At 42.9% G+C, this 26,856-nt stretch overlaps 1 protein-coding gene across 3 annotated transcripts; it reads right to left on the bottom strand.

Annotated features, from left to right (window-relative positions):
- LOC124868190 (NLR family CARD domain-containing protein 3-like) lies at positions 1-24,309 on the bottom strand. 3 transcript variants are annotated; one of them, XM_047365099.1, is made up of 8 exons: positions 23,407-23,999; positions 22,338-22,619; positions 22,124-22,228; positions 16,635-18,474; positions 13,266-13,439; positions 12,838-13,011; positions 12,467-12,513; positions 1-885 (listed from the first exon to the last, which is right to left on the bottom strand). In XM_047365099.1, the coding sequence occupies exons 1-8, from the start codon at positions 23,627-23,629 to the stop codon at positions 338-340; spliced, it is 3,393 nt and encodes a 1,130-aa protein (XP_047221055.1). In that variant the 5' UTR covers positions 23,630-23,999; the 3' UTR covers positions 1-337. The 3 variants fall into 3 exon arrangements, with proteins under 3 accessions (XP_047221055.1, XP_047221056.1, XP_047221057.1); XM_047365100.1 differs by lacking the exon at positions 23,407-23,999 and having other exon boundaries at positions 22,338-22,845; XM_047365101.1 differs by lacking the exons at positions 22,124-22,228; positions 22,338-22,619; positions 23,407-23,999 and adding an exon at positions 24,193-24,309.
- Between the last annotated feature and the right edge of the window lie 2,547 nt (positions 24,310-26,856).

Here is a 26,856-nt window from a genome sequence, read left to right as displayed (position 1 = left end):
TTCACGTGAACCTCGACCATTTTAATTTTAAATAACAGATAATTTGCGTTTTGATAAATACTGAATGCTTTCCACACGTTTAGTTAGGTTTCCATCACATCAGTTTAACTATTGCCCTCTTCTTTAAATGTACAGTCCATTATGTCTGCTGCACCCTTTATATACATAGCCATGAAAAAGTATTTACCCCCCTACAGATTTTCACTGATCTGCTTTTTTTGTCACATTAAAGGTTTCGGTGTGTCAGTTTGTAAGAACTGCTAATGAGTCTTTTTCTTTACTGTGGAGGATTTTTCAGAAATTAAATAGTTTTCAAACAGCTTTTTGTGTTTCAGTATCATTGAGATGCTCCCTGTAAATCATAGAGACAAAAAAAAGAACCTGCCCACCAGAACCCAATGCCGGCATAAAGCGGTTCAGTGAAGGTGGTGTTGAAGGTGTGGAGGTGGACCTGTGTGTCACCAGAGACGCTGTAAAATGACAGAATCCCGGCAGCAACGTCCACATAGACTCCTATTCTGCTGGAGACCAATAAGGAGGAAGACCGGAGGACTTTTCTTCTTCTGTTGTGCCAAAACACAAAATCTTCATTGTAACTGCTGAAAATACTCCAGGACTGATGATTCCACCCAAACCAAGAATCAGCTTGGATTCCTTTTCGTTTGATTCCTTTGTAGCTCACAGCCACATAAACTCCTCCTGTCCATTTGACCTCCCAGTAAGAACGCCCAGCCAGAGGCTTTTCACTCAGCACCTGGCAGCATTCAAACCGGTCTGGATGATCCGGGTACGGCTGCTCTTCTCTCAGCCCGTACACTCTCTTTGGCTCCAATGGCTTCATTTTTCTGTTTATGGTGTTCAGGTCCAGAGTGACTTCACACAGGTCTGATGGAAAGGACAAGGAACAGCAAATCAGAAGCTTTTCTGGAAACATTGGACACCCCACAGCAGCCTGGGAGTTTCTAACATATTTGGACAAATTTAAATCCAAATTTAACAATACTGAGAAATTCAGTTTCTGGTGACGAATGAGGTAACACACCCCCACATTTATTCCAACTTAAAATGGGTAAAACCGCACACAGATGCATCACACCAGGCAGACATGACGAGAACATCATTAATCAGCATTTTGAAGGTTTGCTTTGTTTAAACCTCAGATATTTAATTTGATGCTATGACTGAAGTGAGAAAACCATGGTGTGGTCCAAAGATCTACCTGAAGCCTTCAGAGAGAAGATTGGAGCAGCGTCTGAGTCTGGTCAGGGATTTAAAGAGGTCTGAGAAGGATCTGAAATCAGCTGCTTCACTGTACGAAAGCAGTCTACAAGTGGATGACATTCAGAACAGCTGCTAACATGTCCAGGTCTGACTGTCCAAAAAAGTTCACTTTAAAAGCGAACTGCAAGATGCTAAAACAAAATCTTCAAAAACCCTAAAATGTCATCATGAGACCTTCACCAGGTGCTTGTAACAGCTGATAAGGAAGTTTATGTCTGTCCAATCAGAAAGAAATAGAACACACTTAACTCATGAGAGGTTAGCTTAGAGAAAACCTTTAGTCTCCTAGAAGAACATGAAGTTCAAACTGAAGTTTGTCAGAGAGAACATAGACAAAGACCAGAACTTCTGGAATGTTCTTCAGACCGAGGAGACTAAAACAGAATAATCTGAACGCCAGAACAGAGGACATGTTGGGTCTTAACAAATTACAGCATTACAGGAAAAAAACCTCGTATCAGCATTGAAGCATGGCGGTGGAAGTGTCATCGTTCTAAGATGCTTTCCTGGACCAGGACTTGTCCAGCTCTCCATCATAGAGTCCAGCATGAATTCAACCATGTATCAGAGGGTCATGATGTCACAGAGTGACATTTTTGGACTCTGTTTGTGGCTTTGTGTTTGTTTACCTTTTGCTTCGATTTTTCTATTTTGGTTTTTGTATCATGTTTTTCTTTTCTCTCTCTTCTGCCTCCTAGTGTTTACTTCTTAAGTTCTTTTATGGTTGTTTTCTTATTACTTTGTTCGTTCGTTCGTTGTCTTCCGCTTATCCAGGACCGGGTCGCGGGGCAGCAAACTCAGCAGAGACACCCAGACGTCCCTCTCTCCAGACACCTCCTCCAGTTCCTCCAGGGGGAGCCCAAGGCGTTCCCAGGCCAGCCGAGAGACATAGTCCCTCCAGCGTGTCCTGGGCCGTCCCCTGGACCTCCTCCCGGTGGGACGTGCCTGGAACACCTCCCGAGGAAGGCATCCAGGAGGCATCCGGTATAGATGCCCGAGCCACCTCAACTGGCTCCTCTCGATGTGGAGGAGCAGCGGCTCTACTCCGAGCCCCTCCCGGATGGCCGAGCTCCTCACCCTATCTCTAAGGGAGTGACCGGCCACCCTACGGAGGAAGATAATTTCAGCCGCTTGTATCCGGTATCTCGTTCTTTCTGTCATGACCCAAAGTTCATGGCCATAAGTGAGGGTAGGAACGTAGACCGACCGGTAAATTGAGAGCTTCACTTTTCAGCTCAGCTCTCTTAACCACAACGGACCGGCACAGCGCCCCCATTACTGCGGCAGCCGCACCGATTCGTCTGTCGATCTCCCGCTCCATTCTTCCTTCACTCGTGAACAAGACCCCGAGATACTTAAACTCCTCCACTTGAGGCAGGAACTCCCCTCCAATCTGAAGAGGACAAGCCACCCTTTTCCGGTCGAGTACCATGGCCTCGGACTTGGAGGAGCTGATCTTCATCCCAGCCGCTTCACACTCGGCTGCGAACCGCCACAGCGCATGCTGTAGGTCTTTGCTAGAGGGGGCCAGCAGGACCACATCATCTGCAAAAAGAAGAGACGAAATCCACTGGTCCCCAAACCAGACCCCCTCCAGCCCTTGGCTGCGTCTAGAAATCCTGTCCATAAAAGTTATGAACAGGACCGGTGACAAAGGGCGGCCCTGCCGGAGTCAAACATGCACCGGGAACAGGTCCGACTTAGTGCCGGCAATGCGGACCAAACTCCTGCTCCGCTCGTACAGGGACCAGATGGCCCCTAGTAAAGGGCCCCCGATTCCATACTCCTGGAGCACCCCCCACAGGGCATCACGAGGGACACAGTCGAATGCCTTCTCCAGGTCCACAAAACACATATGGACCGGTTGGACAAACTCCCATGAACCCTCAAGTACCCTGTAGAGGGTATAGAACTGGTCCAGTGTTCCACGGCCGGGACGAAAACCACACTGCTCCTCCTGAAGCCAAGGTTCGACTATCGGTCGGACTCTCCTCTCCAATACCCTGGCGTAGGCCTTACCAGGGAGGCTTTTTTATTGAGTAATTTATTTATTTCTGTATTTATTCTTAATTGTGGCAGGATCGGTCCTCCATAGAGACACATCCAAAAGCTGCAGAGCACCATCAATCAAAAGACTGGAGTTTGACACCTGTGCTGTAAACCTAAAAAATTGGAGGCCAGTCTCACTTTTAAATATAGATTATAAAATTCTGGCACAGGTTTATGCTAACCTCCTGAAAAAGAAATTAGGAGAGATAATAAGCGAAAACCAAAGTGGATTTATGCCCAAACGTCACATTATCTCTAATATTACATGGGTGTTAAATTTTATTGATTATTCAAATTTTATAGATTCCAACGCATTGATGGATTTCTTTGACTTTTGTAAGGCTTTTGACTCAATTGAGCACTCCTTTATTATAAAAACACTACTAATTCTAGGTTTTGGACAGTCATTTTTAAAGATGATTAAAATGCTTTATAGTAATATAAACAGCTGAATTATGTTGTATCCCATAATGTAAAGATTTCCCATGTTCAGAATCAAAATCATCATTATTGTCAAGTTTGTTCAGACAAACTGGGAATTTGACTCCGGTCCACTTTGCTCTCAGTAACAAAGAATATCTTTTCAAATGTACATATAAACAGAGTGACTTTCCAATAGAATATTATAATGTGGGACCAGTCCAATCATGCCTGGTGTTGTTCTGGAGATCTGACTGTCAGAGTTCATCAGAGAAACAGCCTGGAGGAAGAAACTGTCTCTGTGGAGGCTGGTTTTAGCAGACAGTGCTCTGTAGCGCCACCTGGAGGTAAAAGCCTAAACAGTTTGTGTGCAGGGTGTGTGGGGTCTGAAGAGATGTTAGTTGCCCTTTTCCTGACCTTTGACCTGTATAGGTCCTGGATGGAGGGAAGGTCAGCCCTGACCAACCTGATTGTTGGTGGTAAATGAACTGAACTTATTTAGCACCTTTCCAGTCATACTGACCTCTCAAAGCACTTTACACTAGAGCCACATTCACCCAATCGCACTCACACACCGATACGCAGATCAGTAGGCAACGTGAGGTTAAGTGGCAGGAGGAAGCTGGAATCAAACCCACAACCTTTTGATTGCAAGACAACTACTCTTCCTACTGAGCCACAGTGGCTCTCACCTCAATGTGAACCAGACCACACTAAGATGGATGAAGACAGGACAGATTGAATGATGGCAGTGGAGAAGATGACCAGCAGCTCCTGGGGAAGGTTGGACTTCTTGAGTTGCCTCAGGAAGTACAGTCTCTGCTGGGCCTTCTTCTGAACATTGGCTATGTGTGAAGACCATCTCAGGTACAGAGAAACGGTAGTTCTTAGGAACCAGAAGTGGTCCACAGCAGACACAGTGTTGTTGAGGATTGTGAGGGGGTATGTGGGGGTGGTGTTCTCTGAAAGTCCACCATCATTTCCACAGTCTTGAGTGGGTTTAGTTCCCTGTGGTTCTGACAACACCAGTGTACCAGCCAATCCACCTCCTGTCTGTATGCAGACTCATCACCGTCCTGGATCAGTCCAATAACAGTGGTGTCATCTGCAAACTTCAGGAGTTTCTCAGACAGGTCCGCAGAGGTCCAGTCATTTGTATAGAGGGAGAAGAGGAGTGGGGAGAGAACACACCCCTGGGGGGAGCAGGCGCTGATGGTTCTTGTGCAGGAGAAGATGCTCCCCAGCCTCACCTGCTGCTGCCGGTCCTTCAGGAAGCTGATGATCCACTGACAGGTGGAGGCTGGGACTTTGAGCTGGATGAGTTTCAGGTGGAGGACGTCTGGGTTGATGGTGCTGAAGGCTGAGCTGAAGTCCACAAACAGGATCCTGGGGTACATCCCTGGGTGGTCGAAGTGTTGCAGGATGAAGTGTAGTCCCAGGTTGACTGCATCATCTGCCAACCTGTTTGCCCGGTAGGCAAACTGCAGGGGGTCCAGCAGGGGGCCTGTGATGTCTTTCAGGTGCTTCAACACCAGCTGCTCAAAGGACTTCATGATCACAGACGTCAGGGCTACAGGCCTGTAGTCATTTAATCCTAGGATGGTGGGTTTCTAGGGTACTGGGATGATGGTGGAGCAGTTAAAGCAGCAGGGAACCTCACACAGCTCCAGTGACTTGTTGAAGATCTCAGTGAAGATAGGGCCAGTTGGTCAGCGCAGGGTCTCAGGCATGATGGGGAGACATTATCAAGTCCTGAGGGCTTCCTTGTTTTTGGGGTGCTGAAAGATCCTATTTATATCTTCCTCTGAGATCCTTAGTGCAGGCAGGGCGTCTCAGTAGAGACACCCAGATGTCCTCCTCCCCAGACACCTCTTCCAGCTCCTCTGGGGGAAGCCCAAGGCGTTCCCAGGCCAGCCGAGAGACATAGTCCCTCCAGCGTGTCCTGGGCCGTCCCCTGGGCCTCCTCCTGGTGGGACGTGCCTGGAACACCTCCCGAGGAAGGCGTCCAGGAGGCATCCGGTATAGATGTCCGAGCCACCTCAACTGGCTCCTCTCGATGTGGAGGAGCAGCGGCTCTACTCCAAGCTCCTCCCGGATGGTCTAGCTCCTCACCCTATCTCTAAGGGAGCGCCTGGCCACCCTACGGAGGAAGCTAATTTCAGCCGCTTGTATCTCGTTCTTTCGGTCATGACCCAAAGTTCATGGCCATAGGTGAGGGTAGGAACGTAGACCGACCGGTAAATCGAGAGCTTTGCTTTTCAGCTCAGCTCTCTTTTCACCACAACGGACCGGCACAGCGCCCCCATTACTGCGGCAGCCGCACCGATCCGTCTGTCGATCTCCCGCTCCATTCTTCCCTCACTCGTGAACAAGACCCCGAGATACTTGAACTCCTCCACTTGAGGCAGGAACTCTCCTCCAATCTGAAGAGGACAAGCCACCCTTTTCCGGTCGAGAACCATGGCCTCGGACTTGGAGGAGCTGATCTTCATCCCAGCTGCTTCACACTCAGCTACAAACTGCCCCAGTGCAGGCTGTAGGTCTTGGCTAGAGGGGGCCAGCAGTACCACGTCATCTGCAAAAAGAAGAGACAAAACCCACCGGTCCCCAAACCAGACCCCCTCCGGCCCTTGGCTGCACCTAGAAATCCTGTCCATAAAAGTTATGAACAGGACCGGTGACAAAGGGCAGCCCTGCTGGAGTCCAACATGCACCGGGTCCAACTTAATGCTGACAATGCGGACCAAACTCCTGTACCACTTGTACAGAGACCGGATGGCCCCTAATAAAGGGCGCCCGACTCCGTACTCCTGGAGCACCCCTCACAGGGCACCAGTAGAAGCCATTCAACTGATATGCCAGGCAAGGATTCTGCTTAGGGTTGGGGGAAGGTCTTCTGTAGGCAGGCAGGTTTTTCAACCATTCCAAACAGCAGAACCGTCTCCATGTGAGAAGCTTTTCTTTAGCTTCTCATTCAGCTTCTCCTTGCTGCTTGCTGACTTTGTTCCTGGCCTGCTTATACAGGGCCCGGTCCCAAACCACTGTGAGCCTCTTCCTTATCCCTGCGCAGCTGCCTCAGATGAGAAGTGAACCAATGTTTATTGTTATTGTATGTGCAAAAGGTCTTGGTCTGCACACATGTCCTCACATAAACTGATGTATGATGTCACTACCTCTGTAAGTTGGTTTAAATCAGTGGCTGAAGTTTCAAAAATAGTCCAGTCTGTTCAGTCAAAGCAGGTCTGTAACATCTGCTTAGACTCATCAATCCACTTCTTAACAGTCTGAACCACAGGTTTGGAAGCTTTTAATTTCTGTCTGTAGGTTGGGATGAGGTGGACCAGAGAGTGGTCAGAAAAGCAGCCCTGGTGATATGCATCCTTTAAAGTTGTGTAGCAGTGGTCCAGAGTGTTTTTATCCCTGTTGGGACACTTAAATGTGCTGTCTGTATTTGGGAGGTTCATTGGAGAAGTTTGGATTCCCCAAGAACAATGATGAGAGAGTCTGGATGTTTTTTCTCCACGTCTGTTATCAGCACAGCCAGTTGTTTTTCAGCATCTGAAGTGGAGCCTTGAGGTGGTATGTAAGTGCCAACCAGTACAGGCAAGGAGAACTCCCTTGGTGAATAAAATGGTTTACAGACTCCTGGTCAGGACTACATGTCTTCATCACTTTGATATCTCTGCAACAACCTTTGTTTATATAAAAGCAGATTGCGCCTCCTCGATTTTCCCCCAATAAGTCCACGTTTGCTTTGCTCTAAACAGCTGAAAACCTGGTATTAGAGGTGCGCAGTCTGGGGTGTTCTCACTGATGGCAGATCTGCGGAGGTCCAAATTTTTACAGGTGAGGAGAAGCAGTTTGTCCATCTTGTTGGCCAGGCAACTCACATTTGCCAGGTGGACTGAAGGCAGGGGTGTACATAGGCCCTGCTGTCAGAGCTTCATGTGCACTCTGGCTCTCTTCCCTCTCCGCCATCTCTGGCGGTATAGACCATAGAGGGCCACCGCTCTGCTGGCCAGGATCTCTGTGAAGCTTTTGTCAATGGATAATGGTGAAAAAATGCCAGGGGAAGACTGTCTGATGTTTAGAAGTTCATCTCTGCTGAAAGAGACCAATGAATGGTGGCAGAAAGCACCACAAAAACACGCAGAGAGAGAGAGAGCAAAGTTCCAAAGTGGCCATCAGCGGCGCCATCTTGGATCTATATTGCCACATATTTCCCACAACCCAAATATTCATGGTTTACCAAGTTTTAATAAGGAAATTAAGATTTCTGAACCAGCAAATGACACTGTCTTGTTTCTTAGAGATAAATCAGAAATACCAGAAGCGCTAGAAGCAACTCGGAAATTTTCAGAAGCCTCATGTCGTAAACTAAATGTTGACAAAAGTGAAATTTTATGCCTATATGAGATTGATGAACGTCAAATATTTAATATTCTAGTCAAGCAAAGTGTTAAACATTTAGGAATGTATATAACAAAAGATATAACTCTTAGACAAGAATGAAATTTAGAAACTAAAATTAGGAAAACTCAATTAGTTTTGAACACGTGGCTGGAAAGGGACCTTTCTGTTTTTGGTGGGGTGTAGTTTTCAAAAGCTGAAGGTGTATCAAAGTTTGTCTATCCTGCTCTTTCTCTTTATGTTAATGATGCACTTGTAAACTTTGTTTGGAAGAACAAACACCACCACCAGCTAAAAAAGGTAAATACTTCATCTAGAAAAATCACTTAAAAATTCCGCTTAAATCACACCTTTGAAGTCAAATGGATTAAAACATTTTTTTTTTGAGCTGCCAGAATATTTATGGAATTTTATTCCACACGATATATTTAAGATGGTTGGGGGGTTAACATTTTTACTAAGTTGCAATTTCATTCTCTCTAAGTTGCCAGTAAAACTTTCAAAGTTTTATCAACAGGCTTTGTTTTCATTATGTCATACACACAATTTTTCTCCACATAAAGAAATATTATGGGACAATGGTAATATTACTAATAACAACAAAAGCTTATGTAAAAAGAAGTGGTTTGATAGAGGTCTTTGTTGCAGAGTTATTTGATGATAAAGGTAACCTGAAAACTTTCTGAAATCAAAGTGGTTTCCAATTAAATATAAAAAATTTACCTCTATTGTGACAGCTATTCCCCTCGGCATAGCGGAGCTAATGAAAGCATATTTTAAATATGAAAAAGTTAGTTTGCAGACGCCCTCTCTAAAGATTGGGGGAATTGACATAATGGACAATAAATGCTCAAATCAGCTCATAAGAAAGGTGCTGTGCAGCTCAAATTAAATCACGCAAAAGAAAGTTTTTCTGGAATGCACAGTTTATCAATATACAATGGAAGAAGGCATGGATAATTCACTTTCAATGCTGTATTTCAAATAAAATACGAGAGCTCAATTTTAAAATTTTACACAATGTTTATCCTTGTAACAAAAAACGTTCAGTGTTTAAAGGAGAGGATGAAAACTGTACTTTTTGTCGAGTTGAACTGTATTACATTTATTTTTTAACTGCCCTCTCTCTTCTTGATTTTGAAGGGACATGGAGAATTCCCTCACACACTGTTAAAATCAGACCTAAAAATGTAAAAGGGAAGTTTGAATCTAGCAATAAAACTTTGTGTTTTATAATTAATCTAATGCTCCTATTAAGGACATTTCACATACATAAAGGTTCTCTGGGTCCCCCCAAACCTTTATGTGTTCTTAGTGAATTTTATATGTAAATACCCTAAAGTTTACTACAAATAACTTTCTTCTCCTGAGTCTGCTCCATATCTCTCTGACAGTGACTGAAATATCTCTAAAGAAACATCAGATTCTGCTGCTGTCTGTGTTGCTGCCATTGTTGCAGCAGTCAGTTGACGTCCATGGGTTCTCCTGTGACATCATAAAAAAGCACAACAAAATCGCAAAGGAGTAGTCTGGAAATGCCTACTCAGTGAAATTTATGACTATATATCTCAACAACTGTTTATTTCAGGGGCATGAATTTACTTATTAAAATGTCTTATCAATGTTTCCTTTCCATAAATGTAATTGGATTTATCATGAAAATTCGATGTCACGGACACTTTAAGCTGTAAAAAAAAAAAAAAAAAAAACTCATCGTAACTTATGTTGCCTAGCAACCGTGATAGCGTAAGGCACAGAGCTGTGAAGCTGTACAAATGGAGCCTGAAAGTTAATATTGCTGTCTCCACTGTAAATTACTACATGGTTTTTATTTGCCCTTGATTGATGGTTCAAAATGTTTAAAATATTTTAGATAGATAGATATTAAAATTTAACAATGTAAGTAGAAACACTGATGACAAATACCATGTTAGAGTCTCCTGGAAGTGTCTGGCGGAGCCTTCGGCCAGGGATGTATTCAACTCCCACCTCCAGGAGAGCTTTGACCAGATTCCAGGGGATGTTGGAGACATAGAGTTCGAGTGGACCATGTTCTCCCCCTGTATTGCCGATATTGCCGCTTGTAGCTGTGGCTGTAAGGTCTGCGGTGCCTGTCACAATGGCAATCCCCAAACCTGGTGGTGGACACCAGCAGTAAGCTGAAGAAGGAGTCCTATCGACTGTGGTTGACTCGTGGGACTCCTGAGGCGGTTGACGAGTACCATGAGACCAAGCGTGTCGCAGACCGGGCTGTGGCAGAGGCAAAAACTCGGGCCTGGGAAGAGTTCGGTGAGGCCATGGAGAAGGACTACCGGTCGGCCTAAAAGCGATTCTGCCTCAGGAGAGGGAAGCAGTGCTTTGCCAACACTGTTATAGTGTGGGTGGGGAGCTGCTGACCTCGATTGAGGATATTATCGGGCGGTGGAAGGATCTCCTCCATCCTGCCGCTTTCCCTGGTGGAAGCAGAGGCTGGGAACTCATAGTTGGACTCTTTTATTACCCAGGCTGAAGTCACCGAGGTGATTAAAAAGCTCCATGTTGGCAAGGCTTCGAGGGTAGATGAGATCCGCCCTGAGTACCTCAAGTCTCTGGACGTTGTGGGGCTTTCATGGCTGGTACACCTCTTCAACATTGCATGGGGGTCAGGGACAGTGCCTCTGGACTAGCAGACTGGGGTGGCAGTCCTGCTTCACAAGAAGGGGGACCGGAAGATGTGTTCCAAATAGAGGGGGATCACACTCCTTAGCCTCTCTGGTAAGGAAAATGCCAGGGTATTGGAGAGGAGAGTCCGGCTGATAGTTGAACCTCGTCTTCAGTAGAAGCAGTGTGGTTTTCGTCCCGGCTGTGGAACAATGGACCAGCTCTACAAGCTCTACAAGGTACTCGAGGGTTCATGGGAGTTTGCCCAGCCGGTCCACATGGGTTTTGTGGACCTGGACAAGGCATTCATCTGTGTCCCTCATTGGCCCTGTGGGGAGCGCTCCAGGAGTACAGAGTCGGGTCCCTCTATACGGCCCATCCGGTAGCACACAGTTTCCTCATTAAATAGGGGGGTCTGCACCTTTTGCACCTGTTATCCATTGTGTATCAATTTATTTAACTGGATTTGTTCATCCATAGGTGTTCCAGACTTTCAACCTTAAATCCCGAAATCAGATTTGGACTTTTGAACATAAGATCGTACCGAACCTTGACTTTTGTGTTCCTACAGAAAACATTTTGCCAGTTATTATTATAAACTAAATTTGACTGCACTGTATTAAAATTTTCATTGCATTTAACTGAACTATAATCGGTGTATATAAATGGATTACTGGATCTTTTGGTAATCCTGCTAACATACATATATGTACACAAATTTCAATAGAATACTTGTTTTCCAAATGGTACTAGTTTGAATATAAGAACAGAAAGTCATGATTTGTTGTTTTGGAGCTGGACCAATTGCAGACAGGAATGCAGAAGCAGCATCATGGGATGAATGGATTTTAATAATAACAAAGACAAACTTATAATGGAGCACAAGAACGGGACAGGGAAATGGATAATAATGGGAGGATCCGGCAGGGAGCAATAACAACAGGTGAGCTTAAATACTGGACGATGAGTGGAGAAATTACTTGGGAAGGCAGGAGTGAGTAACCAGGAGGACATGAGGATCGGCTGGGGCAGAAAGTAGGTAGTGCAGCCCAGGGAGGGAGACTAACTAACATGAGTCTAGCTGAAAAGAGATGCACAGAAACACTAAATAACACAGAGAAATGAATTAATTATGACGAGAATAATAAAAATTTAGGTTGTTATTTTAATGGATTTTTAAAATAATTCTTTAGAGAAAATATAAGTTTTAACCATCAGCTTTTACTGTAAGGAACTGACTTTATTCCATCCTATGTTTACTGATGGTTTAGTTACACTTAATGTTACTGAACCAGCAACATACTGAATTGGGACTTCAGGACTGAGATAGGTACTGAACTGGGATTTTTGTGTACTGTTACAACCCTGTTATAGTCATACTGTTTTAATGTGGTAACCTAGCTGAACATCAATAAGATAATGTTTGAGGCAGAACCAAAATAGTGATGTGTAACTTTTCACAGCCTTCGGGTATATCAGAAAAACACCATGAAAACTGTTATGAAAATTTAACTGTGTTATTTTAACTCTACTGTGGAGTCCGGTTTGAAGGATTATTGTTTAGAGTGTTTTAAAAGATGAAGTAAAGGCAAAAAATGCCAACACATAGTTATTCCCCAACATGTCATCTGTCAAACCAAGAATTGATTGGAGAAGACACACTTACATTTCCACAGTCCAGGTTTCATCCTTTGCTCTCCACTGTGTTCCAGGCTAAAGAAGAAATGAGAACCAAGTATAGCTCAGATGCTTCTATGAAAATATGTGAAAAGCATCAATGGAAAATGAGAAAACCAGAACCCCTGCTTTACTAGGCTCTGAATAGTTCTGCTTGTTATGTCTCACTCTCTTTAATAAAAATATGAGTTTGTTGCTCACTTAAAAAATTGGATGTGTCACTGCCAGAATTGAACACCAGATAATGATTGTGCTTAGCATGGTACAGGAACCAGCTCCTTGTTATCCATCTACCCTGGTCTTATAGGAAAACTGGCAGGGTTAGGTTTGAACAGATAAAGTTCTCATTGTCTGTTTTACCCGAGGGTATCCAGTCTCCAGCATGGATTATTCAGTCCAGCTAACAGCAATTTGACTCCTTCCTCTCCTGGGTTATTGTAGGTTAGGTCCAGCTCCCTCAGATGGTTAGGGTTGTAGGTCAGAGCAGAAGCCAGATAAGCACAGCCTTCCTCTCTTATCATACAGCCTGAAAGTCTACATATATATAAACACATGTTAAGAACATTTAAATATTACAGTACATTTGGAATGCATTCATTTAAATCCGAATCTGATTAAACACGACTACATTATATTCCTGTTTAAAAAGGCACAAACTGGATTGCATGACATTAGATTTGAACAAGTCTTATTATTTTTAATAATTTCTTGATGATTTTCCTTGTGTGCTGGCAGTATGTACACGAAGTGCAACTGAATTAACGTAAAATAAAATTCCAGAAGATAACCTGAGAATCTCCAGTTTACAGTATGAACTCTTCAGTCCAGCAGACAGAAGTTTTACTCCTGAATCTTGCAGGTCATTGTTGCTCAGGTCCATTTCTGTCAGGCCTGATTTCTGGGAGCTGAGAACTGAGGACAGAGCTTCATAACTTTTTCCTGAAAGATGGCAACCACTGAGCCTTGAAGACAGAAATAAAAACTATTGATAGTAAGAGCCAGGTTAAATATCCTGATTTGTAGTTACTTGTGGGTACCAAAATACACTACCATAAAACAGTTTGCTTACACTAGCAAGTATGGGTTTGCTTCAAGACTCACTTCAAGAGACTTGCTGTTTGACTTGGACTCACCCTCAAAGGACTTAAGACTTGATTTCAATTTTCCCACAAGACTCAAGAGTTGACTTGGACCCACCCTTAAGAGACTATAGTTAACTTGAACATGGACTCAATAAACTCAAGACCTGGCTCACTTCAAAAGAGGACTTCAATTGGACTTGCCCTCAAAAGACTTGAGACTTGACTTGGATTTGCCTGCAAAATGCTCAGTAATTGACTTTAAATGACCCTTAATATACTCATCTTTAGTTTTTTAACCTGTGCCATGTTAGCATGGTACAGCTGCAAGTTAAAATCATCTTTGTCGTTGATCACAATAGGGCATGTGGGATCTCTGCCAAACAAAATGGATGAGCTTCAAGCACTGACCCATCTGCTATATTGGGAATGTATTATTATGTTTTACTGAGTTGGAGCTGCAGTGTTATATCCCAGACTCCAACCTTTCTGCAAGGCTGTCACACTATACAGTTGACAGATAATTGAAAAAGACAGCAAAAGGAGGTGGATTAGCAGTGGTTGTCAACAAGAGATGGTGTAATCCAGGACATACTACTGTGAAAAGTTTAGATGCAGTACATATTCTGCTGTCAGCTGTAAGGATTATGATTACTAATTAATTAATATTTATCAAAAATTATAATTACAAATCATAATTCAGGAAGCTAATTTCTTAACCAAAATCATTACTTAGCATTAGAAATCAGAGACGTCCCCTGGTGTTGTAATTATGGGCTCAAATCTCTTAATGATTACAATTAGTTATTTATTCATTAATAATTGATAATGTCACTGTTTATTCAACCACTTCACCGAAGGTGGAGGAACTTTCCTTACCTTGTTTTGGCGGATAAACCACTCTTGCACGAAATAAACATGAACGCTTCTCTTAATTATATATATGAAGATTTATTGAAGCCATATAGCCCTGATATACCACCATTCTAGTTCAAAAACCTTCGCCTAACTAACAAGCACTATTCTACACAAAAGGGGATAAATATGACAACCTAACAATAATAATAAAAGGAAAACATATGCGCACTGAGTGTCTATGAAGATCAAACCAGCAGTTTATGGACAAAATGTGGAATTTGGGTTAACTTGGAAAGAGAAGCCCTCCTGGTGTGCTGATGTCTCGATTGCAGCAATTGGTGGGGTGCGCCCTTAGTCACTAGCCGCTGATTGCCCAAATCTTGAACAAAGAGTCATAAAACTCTGAGGCGGGAACTCAGTGGAAAATTCCAGTAACAAAACTGGGACAAAGGAGTGGTCAGGAGAGGCCCAGACCACAGCTGCTTTGAATGGAAAACTTTAAAACCTCAACTTCCAACTCCTGGCCGATTTGGGATCAGGCGTGCAAAAACATGAACACGCACTTTGCTGATCCGCACTGAGCAATTCCGCCACACAGCAAATCAAACACTCAGCATAAAATACTTCAATCAGTGTCACATGCAATAAGTTGATACCTTGGATTAACTACTGGTGATTCTAAATCACCTTAACTATGCCTCATCCTGCCCAGACCTCTTGATGCACCTATCCGATTTAATATTAAAAAAAGAACGAAATTACTTGGACGTAGATATCTTCTCTCCACTGGTTGAGGATGGGTCAGGTCTGAAGAAAAACAAGGGGGGGGCGATCACGCATCCGTGATCAACACAATCAACAAGGAGAAAAACTCATCTCCTTGGAAATAAAACCTCTGTGGGTTTTTCACCTGTGCCAGGTGTTGGCGTGGTCTTCGATCGATATATGAATCTTCTGACCTTCTTGTATCAGACAGATTTCCAGCTTTCAAGATCTTCCGGGAATGGCCTTGTGGAGGAAAGGTTTGCCTGCAAGCTTTTGTCTCTCCAGATATGCGCCTCCGATGCGTTGTCCCGTGAGACACACTGGAAATGGCAACAAAAGTTTATTTTCCGCAGGTTTTATAATCCTGGGAGATGTCAGAGCTGCGATGTCTGTTGACCTGCGCATGTTCAACTGTACGACCAAAATGGATGACTCTAACACAGCCTAGGGTCAGTATATGGTTATAAGACATAATCATGTCTACTATGGGCCCTGCAAACCTCCTGCTTTTCCTCAAGGAACTGGAGGATTATCAGTCAATATGTGCAGCGCTCCATGCTGCAATTTCAAGATCTATAGGCATTAAAAGAAAGTCATAAGTTATTACACTCTTAAAAAAACCTTTTCCTATTCTGTTCTCACTCACTGGATGAGACGGCCACTGCGGTTTACACCTATGCTACCTGATCTGACACAAAGGGCAGCTTATGCTAAGGTGAACTGGTAGACATTTTGCTGGATCTGATTGTGAATTGTATCCTTAACAACCATCCAAAAACATCCTGAAACATTCTTATCAATAACTTTCCTTGCTGAGCTTGTGCCAGATTGCCCAAAGCCATTGCAGTTACAAAACCCTCAGCTCAAGTCTTGCTGACACAGACTTTGCAGGTAAAGTTCTACTAGTTTATGTTTAGAAGGAGAAATTATTTCTGCCATCAACATAAATGTTATTGGTTTTGTATTCCTCTTTCCTATTGATAATATGTATGGCCCTGTGCTTCTGTGTTTCTACTCTGTTCTCTCGACCTTCTGAGGGTCGGCCCATCCTGGTTTTGGTTCTGCTGTAAGTTTGATTTGGGATTCATTCTTCTTCACTGTAGCCTGTTGCCTTGTGAATTATCAGGAGCTTGAACTAAAACAGAGTCTGCTGACAACCTTTTAGGCAGCTTCTTAATAAATGCTATTAATTAATGTACTGAATCTGATTAACAGTATTATTAACCTCTAAGCCACTGACCGCTGGGAGAAGCTTTGAACCAAACCATTAGATTGAGCATTATACGGATAGGACAGGAAATTATATTTGTTGAAATAAATTGGATATAATTGGTTTCAGTGTCATTTGCTTCAGTATATGTTTGCTTTGTTATGAACTGATGCTATTTTGAACTAAGATGAATCAAGAACATCTACACCTGTAATGATGTGCAGTGCAATCATCTGTATACATACAGAGCTCTACTGGAGGCTTTGACCACTGGTAGAAGTCTCAGAAGACCCTCCTCTGAAGCAGAGTATTTCTTCAAATCAAAGACTTCAAGACATTCTTTTGATGATAGTAAGATGAATGTCAGAGCTGACCACTGGACAGGGGACAATTTATCAGTGGACAGACTTCCTGAACTCAGGTACCGTTGAATGTCCTCTACAAGAGATTGATCATTCAGTTCACTCAGGCAGTGGAAAAGATTGAGACTTTTCTCCAGAGAAAGATTTTCACTGATCTTCTTCTTGATGTACTGGACTGTTTCTTGATTGGTCTCTGAGCTGCTCCATGGCTTTACCAGCAGGTCCTTTAGTTTACCTTGATTTGTCTGCAGAGAAAGACCTAGAAAGAACCGGAGGAACAAGTCCAAGTGTCCATTTGGAGACTGCAAGGCTTTGTCAATGTAAACTTGGTCTTTTTTGGAAGATCTCTTTTTTGACATATTAGAACTTTTTATTTTGAACTTCTGTGGTAAAAATGAGTTTTTGCTGCTGCTACTAAGAGACATCCTCACATAAACAGCAGCCAGAAACTCCTGAACGCTCAGGTGGACAAAGCTAAACATCTTTTCTTTGTCTTTCCTGCCGCGTACTACTTTGAAGATCTCTGTGAACACTCCAGAGCACACAGAGGCTTCTTTAAGGTTAACGCTGCTCTCCATGAGATCATTCTCATAGAAGATTAGGTTGCCCTTCTCCAGCTGCTGATAAGCTAGTTTTGCTAAGGATTTGATGTACTGAATAGACATCTCAGACCCATATTTGTCTTTAGTGTGATCAATGTGGAACACCAGAAACTCTGTATACATCTCAGTCAGGCTCTTGGGTAGCTCTCCTGTTTCTCTGGTTTTCAACATATCCTCCAGAACTGTAGCTGTGATCCAGCAGAAGACTGGGATGTGGCACATGATGTGGAGGCTCTGTGATGCCTTGATGTGGGAAAGGATCTTGTTGGCCTGGTCTTCATCTCTGAATCTTTTCCTGAAGTACTTCTCCTTCTGTAGGTCAGTAAACCCTCTGACCTCAGTCATACTGCTAACAAACTGTTGAGGAATCTGACTGGCTGCTGCTGGTCTTGATGTTATCCAGATTCGAGCAGAGCGTAGCAGTTTTCCATTGATGAGTTTTCTCAACAGAACTTCTGTTGTGGTTGTCTTTGTCACATCGACAGATCGAAAGTCATCAATGTGGAGATCCAGATGAAGGCGGCTCTCATCCAGTCCATCCAACACAAAAAGAAGTTTAAATTTACTTTTGTCATAGTTACTGTTTCCAGAAGACTGCAGAGTTTTAAAGATGTAATTCAGAGCCTCCTCTTTGATGTCTACAGTTTCTGGGATGCATTCATGGATGAGCTGAACTAAACTGAATTTTTCTGCTCTCAGTGGATTTAGCTGACGGAAGGTGAAGGGGAAAATAAGATCCACGTCTTGATTGGATCTTTGTTCAGCCCAGTCCAACACAAACTTCTGCACAAGGAATGTTTTTCCAATTCCTGCTATTCCATTGGTCAGGACAGTTTTTATGGGCTGGTATTCTCCTGAAGGATGGCTGAACATGTCTCTGGGCTTTACTGCTATTTCTTCTGCTGGCTTTAATACATTCTCAATCTGCCTGACCTCATGTTGTGTGTTGATGTGTACGTCACACCCAGCAGTGATGTAAACGTCTGTATAGATATCAACCAGACGCTGTTTATCTTCTGCCCAGCCCTCCTGTGTACACATGAACTTGTCCTGGAAGTTTAACTGAAGCATCCGTTGGTAAAATGTGATGGGATGCGGCTCAGGAACTGGAACCATTTTCTCTGTCCAATAGGAAAAAAATGTTAATCTGAAATCTGAACATCAATCAGTAATAACTGAAGAATATGGCTATTGTTTTAGGAGCACTATGCTAGATTAAAGCCTGTATTCTGTGGTACCCACCTCGTACAATATATGTCTATAAATGATAATCAGGTTACACATTTTTCTTTAGTTTATAAAACTATGTTTGGATCTGTCAGTCATTTTCTACTGCTTCTTCCATAGTGGGTCACAGGGGCGGGGTCCATCCTGGACAGGTCGCCAGTCCATTGCAGGGCAACGCAGACACACACAGGACAAACAACCATGCAAACACTCATTCACACACCTAAGGGCAATGTAGAGAGACCACTTAACCTAACAGTCATGTTTTTGGACTGTGGGAGGAAGCCAGGATTTGAACCCAGGACCTTTTTGCTGCAAGGCAACAGTGCAGCCCTGTTTGGATCTGTTTAGATATTAAAAGACGGACCAATTGATTTTTGTTGTTATTTTTTTAAACTGGTCTATCTTGTAAATGAAGACTCGGATCTCAATGAGACAACCTGCTGTCACGTTGTGGTTTTAGGGTGGACTGAAGCGCAGGCAAGAGCTTGGCAGCAGCATCTTCATCATGAACTTAAGTTTTATTCACAAGTCATGAACAAGCAAACATAGCAGAACTCACCGCAGGTGCAAGGCATGAGTACAATCGAAACTTCTGCGTTGTACTGTAGGAACGTAGCAAACACTGAGCAAATCAGGTAATGTGATTGGAGGAACAAGCAAAGGACAAAGAAACAAAACCAACTAATATACTGAGGGAGAACAAAGGCAGGTAATCAAAGGAACTAAGAACAGGTGAGACAAGGAGGCAGGAAGGCAGAGGGAGTAGATGACCCTAATAGAACTATATGAGGAAAAGGACTAAAGACAGGATAGTGAGCCAACCCTAAAAGAAACTAAAAACCACTAAAAGAACAAACTATGAATGAGGGAGAGGAAGCGAGGACAAGAATAAAAGTAAACAATTACAAAAGCTAACCTATAAAAAGGGACTGGAGAATTAAGATAATGAAAACCAAACTGGGAGGACTAGGAAACAAAGACCGACTACAGTATAACTGAAAAGTAACAGAAAAAGAAACTAATAAGCAGAAGAGTTCAAGGGGGAAGAAACAAATACCTAACCACAAATAAAACACAGAGAAACCAGATGGAGAACTAATAAAAGAACCCAAGGAAAACAGAGAACAATCATAATAATAAATGCAACAATGACAACAAAGAGAAAACCATACTAAGTCATAAGAAAAACAACAGTAACTAAAGGAGCTATGAACGAGGGGGGAAGAAACAACCAAACACTCAAAATAACACAAAACCACCACAGAGTCCAAAAGGCGACAGATCCTGACAACTGCATAAATAAATGTTAAATAAAACATAATAAGAAAAAGCCACCTAGAATTCAAATATCCAGTAATCTCATTATCTGCCATATTTATCTACCCATATTTCAGATGTAGTCTCTAGCGGTCCAGAAAGAGTTCTGCAACAGTTCTTTTTAAAGTGGGTCCTTCAATTCACAGGAAGAACCTTTCTGAGTTACCAGAAAGACTCATGGTTCATCTCAGTTGTAGGAGGTGGTCTACCTGGTCTGATCAATTAGGAAAAGGGTCACAAATTTTACTTGAGCTAAATATTACAGGAAGACTGCTTTATGCAAAATATCACTATTAATAAATGCTGAAGTTAAATACTTACAGGTCCTTCTCAAAATATTAGCATATTGTGATAAAGTTCATTATTTTCCATAATGTCATGATGAAAATTTAACATTCATATATTTTAGATTCATTGCACACTAACTGAAATATTTCAGGTCTTTTATTGTCTTAATACGGATGATTTTGGCATACAGCTCATGAAAACCCAAAATTCCTATCTCACAAAATTAGCATATTTCATCCGACCAATAAAAGAAAAGTGTTTTTAATACAAAAAACGTCAACCTTCAAATAATCATGTACAGTTATGCACTCAATACTTGGTCGGGAATCCTTTTGCAGAAATGACTGCTTCAATGCGGCGTGGCATGGAGGCAATCAGCCTGTGGCACTGCTGAGGTCTTATGGAGGCCCAGGATGCTTCGATAGCGGCCTTTAGCTCATCCAGAGTGTTGGGTCTTGAGTCTCTCAACGTTCTCTTCACAATATCCCACAGATTCTCTATGGGGTTCAGGTCAGGAGAGTTGGCAGGCCAATTGAGCACAGTGATACCATGGTCAGTAAACCATTTACCAGTGGTTTTGGCACTGTGAGCAGGTGCCAGGTCGTGCTGAAAAATGAAATCTTCATCTCCATAAAGCTTTTCAGCAGATGGAAGCATGAAGTGCTCCAAAATCTCCTGATAGCTAGCTGCATTGACCCTGCCCTTGATAAAACACAGTGGACCAACACCAGCAGCTGACACGGCACCCCAGACCATCACTGACTGTGGGTACTTGACACTGGACTTCTGGCATTTTGGCATTTCCTTCTCCCCAGTCTTCCTCCAGACTCTGGCACCTTGATTTCCGAATGACATGCAGAATTTGCTTTCAGCCGAAAAAAGTACTTTGGACCACTGAACAACAGTCCAGTGCTGCTTCTCTGTAGCCCAGGTCAGGCGCTTCTGCCGCTGTTTCTGGTTCAAAAGTGGCTTGACCTGGGGAATGCGGCACCTGTAGCCCATGTCCTGCACACGCCTGTGCACGGTGGCTCTGGATGTTTCTACTCCAGACTCAGTCCACTGCTTCCGCAGGTCCACCAAGGTCTGGAATCGGCCCTTCTCCACAATCTTCCTCAGGGTCCGGTCACCTCTTCTCGTTGTGCAGCGTTTTCTGCCACACTTTTTCCTTCCCACAGACTTCCCACTGAGGTGCCTTGATACAGCACTCTGGGAACAGCCTATTCATTCAGAAATGTCTTTCTGTGTCTTACCCTCTTGCTTGAGGGTGTCAATAGTGGCCTTCTGGACAGCAGTCAGGTCGGCAGTCTTACCCATGATTGGGGTTTTGAGTGATGAACCAGGCTGGGAGTTTTAAAGGCCTCAGGAATCTTTTGCAGGTGTTTAGAGTTAACTCGTTGATTCAGATGATTAGGTTCATAGCTCGTTTAGAGACCCTTTTAATGATATGCTAATTTTGTGAGATAGGAATTTTGGGTTTTCATGAGCTGTATGCCAAAATCATCCGTATTAAGACAATAAAAGACCTGAAATATTTCAGTTAGTGTGCAATGAATCTAAAATATATGAATGTTAAATTTTCATCATGACATTATGGAAAATAATGAACTTTATCACAATATGCTAATATTTTGAGAAGGACCTGTATATACACACATGAAGGAAGATCTGGGTCAGATCCCAACAGTGGGGTCAAAGGACCAAATGTTTCCTTTCACTGCCTCAAGGTGACATCCAATGTTGGCTAGAACAGTCAGTCTTAGTTGTTCCAATATATCTACATTTTTTCTACAATTTTCATGTAGAATAGAATATACTTTATATGTACTTCAATAACGAACATAAAAATTGGTAAAGACCCAATAATGCAAGTCAAAGACAAGAGTTATAAAAAGAATGTGTGACTGCAAATTCATACATTATGGCTTCTTTACATACCAATAAATCCATGAACTTCTCTTTGAATCTGAGGAAGAGGAGCCTGAAGAAGAGACACTAAATGTCCTGTATTCACTGACATTTTTCCAACATCACTTGCATCCACTAAAAGACAGGGATAAAGAGTTATAAACTCAGATCCTATTCAGCTTAACTATCATTGTTATGGATTAGTCTGACTGCAGTAAAATTTGTTTCTTTTTTTGCGACTGACCTTCTGATCCTGAGCTGCTGGCACAGAAGATCTGCAGCAGGTCATTCCTGCTAATCTTCTCTAAAACCTTCTTGATGACTTTTACAGTTCCAGAAAGACTATAGGTCTGGACCATCAGATCCACAGTGTCCTGCCTGTTTGCTGTCTGAAGATGACACTTTCTGATGGCTGGGAAGCCCAAAGGATTGCTGGTCTGCTGCAGAAGCCACTTGAATTTAATGAATTCTTCCTCTGCTAAATCTTCCAGAACATTCAAGAGGTCCTCTGGTGTCATCATGGGCCCTTAATGGAGTTGCATTTTCTCTTCAATAATGTGATCTGATATGTAATCCCATTAACTATTTAGTAGATTGTTTTTACACAGAAACATTGTTCTTATTGTTGACTGATTTATAGACTGAAGGTAACATAAGGTTGTCACGGTTTACTTGATATTGGACCCCAGAATGCAGACGAGCAGGCAGCGTGATGGTAAGTGAAAAAAGGTTTAATTACGAAAACTCACACTCAGCAGGAGGCAGGAACAAAACAAACGGGCAGGCAAGACAGGCATGGCATGATCGAAAAAAAGACAAGACTTGGTTAGAGAACAAGACATGAGCATGAGAGAAGTTTCCGCAACGACTAACAGAACAGGTGTGAATATATGACGTGAAAACCAGGCGGAGCAAGGAGACAGATTAACTTGAAGCAGGTGAACTGAATAAACTTAATTAACAGAACAAAACGTGACTGGAGCAAAACAGAGACTCTTGAACACAAACTAGAAAAACATGAAGCAAAAGCATAACCAGATCTGAAAACCAAACTTGACAAAACATGAACAAGACGACAAAACAAAAGCATGACCAGGAAAATAAACAGAAACATGATTCAAAACTTGAACAGTGAAAAATATAAGGAAAAAACCAAAAACCAAACAACCCCAAATCATGACAAAGGTCAAATGTTTTGCCCAAGGGAAGCTGGATTCAGCTGACGACGACTGCTTTCTCCTCATTCCCAACCACCCCTAAAAAAATGGAAAATGTTTTTTCAATTAAAGCACAATTATCAAAATAATACATACATAAATGTATCCATTTATCTGGCATGGGTTCACAGAGGTAACACGTCCAAGAAGGAAACCCAACATCCCTCGCAGGCCTCAGTTGAAGGGGTTCCTGGCCCAGAAAAGAAAAGTAACTTTTTCTTGCAAATTCCCAGTCTGCTTTGTAATCTTTGTGCGCAGAAAACTTCCAAATCCAGGCTTTGGGAGGCATTCTATGCAGATGCATAACCGCCTCAACCATTTTCTTTTAAAGTGAAAGGGCAGCCACTCTACTACAAGTTCCCCCAGATCATCACATTCCCACTTTATCTTTAACTGGAAAGAAGCATCGCCGCCATAAAAAACGGATACTGTTATTTGTAATTACACATCAGAGGTGTCTGGTTGGAGGTGGCCCAGCAATCTTTTTGTTCCTGTTCAATTCAGAACATTTGAAACACTTCTGGTAATAGTTTCAACACCTGAAATCCAGTAATCTGTACTGCACATCCAATGTGTGTTAAAGTCACCAACTGAGACGTTTCAGTCAACGAGACACTCGAATGTGGTTCACCTTAAGGTAGAGCACAGCCACCCTACAAAGAAGTCCATTCCACCTGCTTGGTCTGCTCTCAGTGTTTTAGTTGTGATCTATATTTTTAGATTTTTTTTGGTTTGTTGATGGGAAAGTAAATAAGACACTTGTTTCAGCTCAGTTCAGTTTTCACCAGGTCACCTGCAGCAAAGCCCTCATTAACACAGAATAAAACAATCCTGATTTCAATACACTTCAAAGCTAGAGGCAGAAATGTGTTCAGGACTCACTGAGGGTCAAGAGCTGTACTTTCCTTTCCTGAAGTGTCCGACGGTCCTCCTGAAGTCCAACAGAGTTCAGGTTGTGGTGTTTAATGAAGGAACCAGCAGGACAGAGAACAACCATGAAGAAAGAGGAACTCTATGAATCAGGAACGTCACAAGATTAGCTCAAACAACAGAACAGGATGCTGGGTGACAGCATAACAAAGAAACTCTCTGTTCCTTTTATTACAACATTAGGACTGCAAAACATCAGTAAAATGAGGTCAACAGAAGGAAGTCTAATAAAGCAACATTTCCACCCAGAAAAGTTAAATCTAAACAGATCAAATATTAAATTCCCTTCTGGACTTCATGTACAGCCACTTTGATCGAGGCGCTGCTCACTCAGGATTTTTACTCTGGATGAAGGTGTGATTGCAGGACACTGATTGGACAATCTTTGACAATATCTACAAGCTGCTCCTAGCTCAGATCATAGCAAACTAGATAAGTTACAATAAATCAGAATCAGCTTTATTGTCAAGTTCGTACATACAAACACGGAATTTGACTCCGGTACACTTTGCTCTTTGGTTTTGTTTTTGTATTACAGAATAAACAAATTTACAATATACACATACAGTGGTTGGACAATGAAACTGAAACACCTGTCATTTTAGTTTTTGGAGGTTTCATGGCTAAACTGGACCAGCCTGGTAGCCAGTCTTCATTGATTGCACATTGCACCAGTAAGAGCAGAGTGTGAAGGTTCAATTACCAGGGTAAGAGCACAGTTCTGCTCAAAATATTGAAATGCACACAACATTATGGGTGACATACCAGAGTTCAAAAGAGGACAAATTGTTGGTACACGTCTTGCTGGCGCATCTGTGACCAAGACAGCAAGTCTTTGTGATGTATCAAGAGCCACGGTATCCATGGTAATGTCAGCATACCACCAAGAAGGACGAACCACATCCAACAGGATTAACTGTGGACGCAAGACGAAGCTGTCTGAAAGGGATGTTCGGGTGCTAACCCAGATTGTATCCAAAAAACATAAAACCACGGCTGCCCAAATCACAGCAGAATTAAATGTGCACCTCAACTCTCCTGTTTCCACCAGAACTGTCCGTCAGGAGCTCCACAGGGTCAATATACACGGCTGGGCTGCTATAGCCAAACCTTTGGTCACTCATGCCAATGCCAAACGTCGGTTTCAATGGTGCAAGGAGCACAAATCTTGGGCTGTGGACAATGTGAAACATGTATTGTTCTCTGATGAGTCCACCTTTACTGTTTTCCCCACATCCAGGAGAGTTACGGTGTGGAGAAGCCCCAAAGAAGCGTACCACCCAGACTGTTGCATGCCCAGAGTGAAGCATGGGGGTGGATCAGTGATGGTTTGGGCTGCCATATCATGGCATTCCCTTGGCCCAATACTTGTGCTAGATGGGCACTGCCAAGGACTACCGAACCATTCTTGAGGACCATGTGCATCCAATGGTTCAAACATTGTATCCTGAAGGCGGTGCCGTGTATCAGGATGACAATGCACCAATACACACAGCAAGACTGGTGAAAGATTGGTTTGATGAACATGAAAGTGAAGTTGAACATCTCCCATGGCCTGCACAGTCACCAGATCTAAATATTATTGAGCCACTTTGGGGTGTTTTGGAGGAGCGAGTCAGGAAACGTTTTCCTCCACCAGTATCACCAGGTGTTTCAGTTTCATTGTCCAACCCCTGTATATAATAAAAAGGTGTCATAGTTCTATTTTTGTGGTGGACCAAAAGGGAGACAAGCACAGCGAAAAGCAGAGAGGTGGTCGAAAACTCCTTTAATTTAAAGCGAGTCCACTTACATGAAGGCGAGGTGCAGGGTGATAAGATTCTCCAGTTTAAGGACAAAATCCGAAAGACATCTCATGAGGACATTGCAAAGACATAAAGATACCACGTGGAACAAAGGACGAAGGCAAACTTAAATACAGACAAAGGTGGACAAGAAACAATAGGGCAGGTAATCAGAGGAACAGGTGACACAAGGAGGCTGGGAGGCAGATGCTTTCGGCGCAGAATCCCGTATAGAGCCGCAGCTCCGCTTGCCAGGAGCTCAGTGAACCTTGGATCGATGAAAGATGGTGAAAAAATCCCAAGAGAGGACTCTCTGATGTTGAGAAGTTCCTCTCTACTGAATGAGACCACAGGATTGTGGTCCGAGAAACATAAAAACACACAAAATACAAAAACAAAGAGAGAGCGAAGCTCCGAGGCTGCCATCGTTGGCACCATCTTGGTTTCATTCAATAACTACGCAGATGACACACAGCTCTACATTAAATGTCACCAGGTGACTATGAATCTATTTGAGCATTGAGTCGATGTAGAGAAAAAATTAATGCGTGGATAAATCATAATTTTCTTCAGTTGAATAAAAACAAAAGTCATTATTTTTGGACCAAAGGGGGAGTGATGAAGAGTTGGCTCACAGCTTCAGTTACTACAGCTAGAAACCACTGAGCAGGCCTGAAATCTGGGTGAAGTGAAGGACCTTCTATCACCTGAAGAGCATCTCCAGGATTAAAGGACTAATGTCCAGCGGGATCTGGAGAAACTCATCCATGCGTTTATCTTTAGTGGAATTGATCACTGCAACAGGTTCTCCACAGGTCTGCCTGAAAGGTCC

The sequence above is a fragment of the Girardinichthys multiradiatus genome, chromosome 5 (genome assembly GCF_021462225.1).
Source record: "Girardinichthys multiradiatus isolate DD_20200921_A chromosome 5, DD_fGirMul_XY1, whole genome shotgun sequence".
NCBI lineage: Eukaryota > Metazoa > Chordata > Actinopteri > Cyprinodontiformes > Goodeidae > Girardinichthys > Girardinichthys multiradiatus.
The sequence above is the reverse complement of the archived record's forward strand: the minus strand, read 5'-3'. Positions and strand labels throughout refer to the sequence as shown.

Excerpts from the sequence above, each read along its gene's own strand:
- LOC124868190 (XM_047365099.1), bottom strand. The coding sequence starts at position 23,629 with ATGGTTGAGGCGGTTATGCATCTGCATAGAATGCCTCCCAAAGCCTGG. Across the intron at positions 22,229-22,337 it reads CAGCAGCTCAGGATCAGAAG|TGGATGCAAGTGATGTTGGA; the intron begins GTCAGTCGCAAA and ends CCTGTCTTTTAG. Across the intron at positions 12,514-12,837 it reads TGGAGACTGGATACCCTCGG|CCTGGAACACAGTGGAGAGC; the intron begins GTAAAACAGACA and ends TTTCTTCTTTAG.